Source organism: Sinocyclocheilus rhinocerous, unplaced genomic scaffold (assembly GCF_001515625.1).
Source record: "Sinocyclocheilus rhinocerous isolate Xijiao unplaced genomic scaffold, SAMN03320098_v1.1 scaffold1169, whole genome shotgun sequence".
Taxonomy (NCBI): Eukaryota; Metazoa; Chordata; class Actinopteri; order Cypriniformes; family Cyprinidae; genus Sinocyclocheilus; species Sinocyclocheilus rhinocerous.
Genome location: NW_015650322.1, coordinates 463,080 through 466,292, shown reverse-complemented (window position 1 = coordinate 466,292; position 3,213 = coordinate 463,080). Strand labels below are relative to the sequence as shown.

General features: G+C 36.4%; 1 protein-coding gene across 3 annotated transcripts in view; it reads left to right on the top strand.

The window, feature by feature from the left end:
- Positions 1 to 3,213, top strand: part of LOC107711654 (BTB/POZ domain-containing protein 7-like) — an 81,968-nt gene that overhangs the window by 64,462 nt on the left and 14,293 nt on the right. For all 3 annotated transcript variants that reach the window (XM_016516666.1, XM_016516668.1, XM_016516665.1), the window contains one exon: positions 2,198 to 2,406. In XM_016516666.1, coding sequence (XP_016372152.1) covers positions 2,198 to 2,406 — 209 coding nt within the window. The remainder of the gene's footprint in view (positions 1 to 2,197; positions 2,407 to 3,213) is intronic.

The window sequence follows — 3,213 nt, the reverse complement described above, 5'->3', positions numbered from 1 at the left end:
TGTGTCTGTTTGCCTCTTTAAGAAGAATCACTTTATGTATTCCCCAATTGTAAGTCGCTTTGGATAAAAGCGTCTGCAGAATGTCTAAATGTAAAATGTAAATGTAAATTATATGATATTTTTGCCATATCGCCCACCCGCCTTCGACTTCCATAGTATAGAAAAAAATACTATGGAAGTCAAAGGCTACCAGCAACTGTTTGGTTATCAACATTCTTCAAAATATCTTCATGTTTTTTCACACACAAAAAATAAATAAATAAATACATTTTAAAAAAATCACTTTTGGTTGAACTATTGTGGAAATGGTGTCATTTCAGCAGCCATTACTCCAGTCTTCAGTGTCTCACAATCCTTCTGAAATCTTTCTAATATGCTGATGCTCAAGAAACATTTCTTATTGTTATCATTGTTAAAAAAAACAGTTGTGCTGCTTAATATTTTTGTGGAAACATTATTTTCTCCCAGATTTTCTTGAATCCTTCAAAAGAACTGCATTTATTTAAAAATAGTCTTAGCACTTTTTTATCAATTTAATGTGTTTTATTGGGTATGAGACAGTAAATTTGTACATTTCTGTAGAAATACTATTGTTGGAACTGAATTTCACTTAATCCCTGTTAGAAAGGGAAAACCAAGCTTGCTCTCTAGAGATGCTTGGCTTGGATTGCATTGAGGTTTAAATTCTCCACTGCTCCGGGGGTCTTTGTATCAAGCACAGGGGGAAAAAACCGGTGGCATTTACTGATTAAACTGCACTGAATGCCTCTCTTTTGACATTTGGTCTTTGATGACTGGAAAAGGAGACCGAAAAAATTTGAATAGAAAAGACAAAACAGATCAAATCGGTAATTCAAGGCACAGATTGAAGCAGCATAAAGCAGTGTTTTTGTTTTGAATAATTGGGTAAATTATTCATCTTTTCCCACAGTGACATTTAAATGCATAAATTTTCATTAATATTTTAGACATATCTGCACATATTGGGATAGAATACAGGTGCATCTCAATAAGTTAGAATGTCGTGGAAAAGTTCATTTATTTCAGTAATTCAACTCAAATTGTGAAACTCGTGTATTAAATAAATTCAGTGCACACAGACTGAAGTAGGCAGACAGAATGTCTAAATGTAAAATGTAAATGTAAATTATATGATATTTTTGCCATATCGCCCACCCGACTTGTGCTACAACTGTTTGGCCTGTGCTACAAAACTTTCAACCTCTGTAGCACCAGTGCTATGTGCAAAAAAAATTAACATACAGCCCTGTCCTTAACATCTTCAAGGTCACCCTTATGAGTCTTGAAGAACAGCTTATTTACTTAGAAAATGTAATACAACAACGTAATAATGTCTCCAGAGTTTTGAGAGGCATCTGCTCTGTTCCTAATATTGTTTTGGGAGTCTCCTACAATAGGTTTACATACATGCAAGGTCAAAAAACACTTTAGTTTTCTCAAAATATGCATTTAATATCACCTCATTTTCCAATGATTCTCAAACAATTTGTTCAAAGCAGTTCTAAGATTGTCTCTCTAAACCCCTTCTTTCCATGATTGGTCAGATGGCCCATTCTGTTGTGATTGGTCTACCGCTTACAGCATGTGTCGGAAACGATACGCCCATTGCCATAGTTGCGTATTTTGAATGCTCAGTAGAAATTATAAGCGTTTATTATTTATCATACTTGCAGGTTATGATTATGAAATGCTGCAGTGGAGACAGCTGGTCCAAATAAACTGGGTACTGATCCATCTTTCAAGAGCAAGCATTTTGTGAAACCTGCGTTGAACTGCCCGAGATTAGAGAAGCAGTCATCAGTAAAATGACGGGAACACAAAAAAAGATTGGGGTTGTACCACTGTGAATTTTAACTACTGATTCTTTGCAGCCTCAACTTTCGGAAGTGAAAATAAAACGAATTTACTTTCACAGCGTAGGACACCGTGTCTTCTCGACATATAACTTGAAGTGTTATAGTACAGTCATGGTGATGAGAAAATTATTACATAAATAAATAAAACTGCATAGAGGGCAGATGGAGGTAGTGCCCTATTCTAAGAGCATCTTGACCACCCACGTTTTAGTTTTAAAGTCTTGATTAACTACATTTGGACACAGATTTGTATGTTTAAGAGCAGCTGAAGCCCTGTTTATATCTAAATAAAATGTGATGTCATTGTTTATTCATCTTAGGCTGTGAAGGCATTGTGGCAGACAGCATCTCGCTGGACTCTGTGGTGGCCATCCTGAAGTGGAGCTCACAGCCTTACGGCTCCAAATGGGTTCATCGGCAGGGCATGCACTTCCTGTGTGAGGAGTTCAGCCAGGTCATGACCTCTGACGTCCTCTACGAGCTTAGCAAGGAGCACCTCCTGGCGGCCATTCAGTCTGATTACCTGCAGGTGATAACCGTACACCATTTCACCTTAAGTACTTTTCAGATTTCCCAGTGCAAGATTATCTAGTTCAGGATTTTATGGGAGCTGTTTATGAATCAAATAATCTGCACTGTAAATTAGGGCTGGGTAAAAAATATCTATATCTCAATATTAATCGATTCTCATTTTTACGGAACGATATTGATTCTTAAATCCCAATAATCGATTAGTCTAGCCTGTTTTCAGTTAATGGACGGAACGTTGAAGGGCATTTCCCATCCAATATATCGGAATAAGCATTGTGCTTTGGTACTTTTAATATGAAACAAAGTCTCAGATTTCAAATTCTTTCCATTGTAATGCAGTATTCAAACAATAAATGCAGTTTTGGCGCTGTTTAATATGGAGTGACAGATCGCATGCCGTACCTCAGTTCAACAGACGCGGCAGTGCCAGGCGCACGTGAACTGATCATATCCTCCACATTAATACCAGCTTCAGCACAAAATAAACATGACTAAACATACGAAGGTAAGTTAAAAGAAAGAGTATAACTTTACAAGCCGTATTCTGTCTCATGAAAACGCTCAATCAGTGTTTCATCCGCGCAAAGACGTCAATATAAAGGCTTGTAAACAATGTCACGTAACGTCACATTTACCTCAGAAAAAACATATTCGGTGAATATAGACTCATTAGTCAGATAGAAAGATAAACCGTAGAGAAGGGGCATTTTGTTAAATATATGCACCATATAACATAATCATTATAAATTGTACTGTTCTACAATGTTTAATTTATGTTTGAATAAATCCATCAAGTTTTTATGAC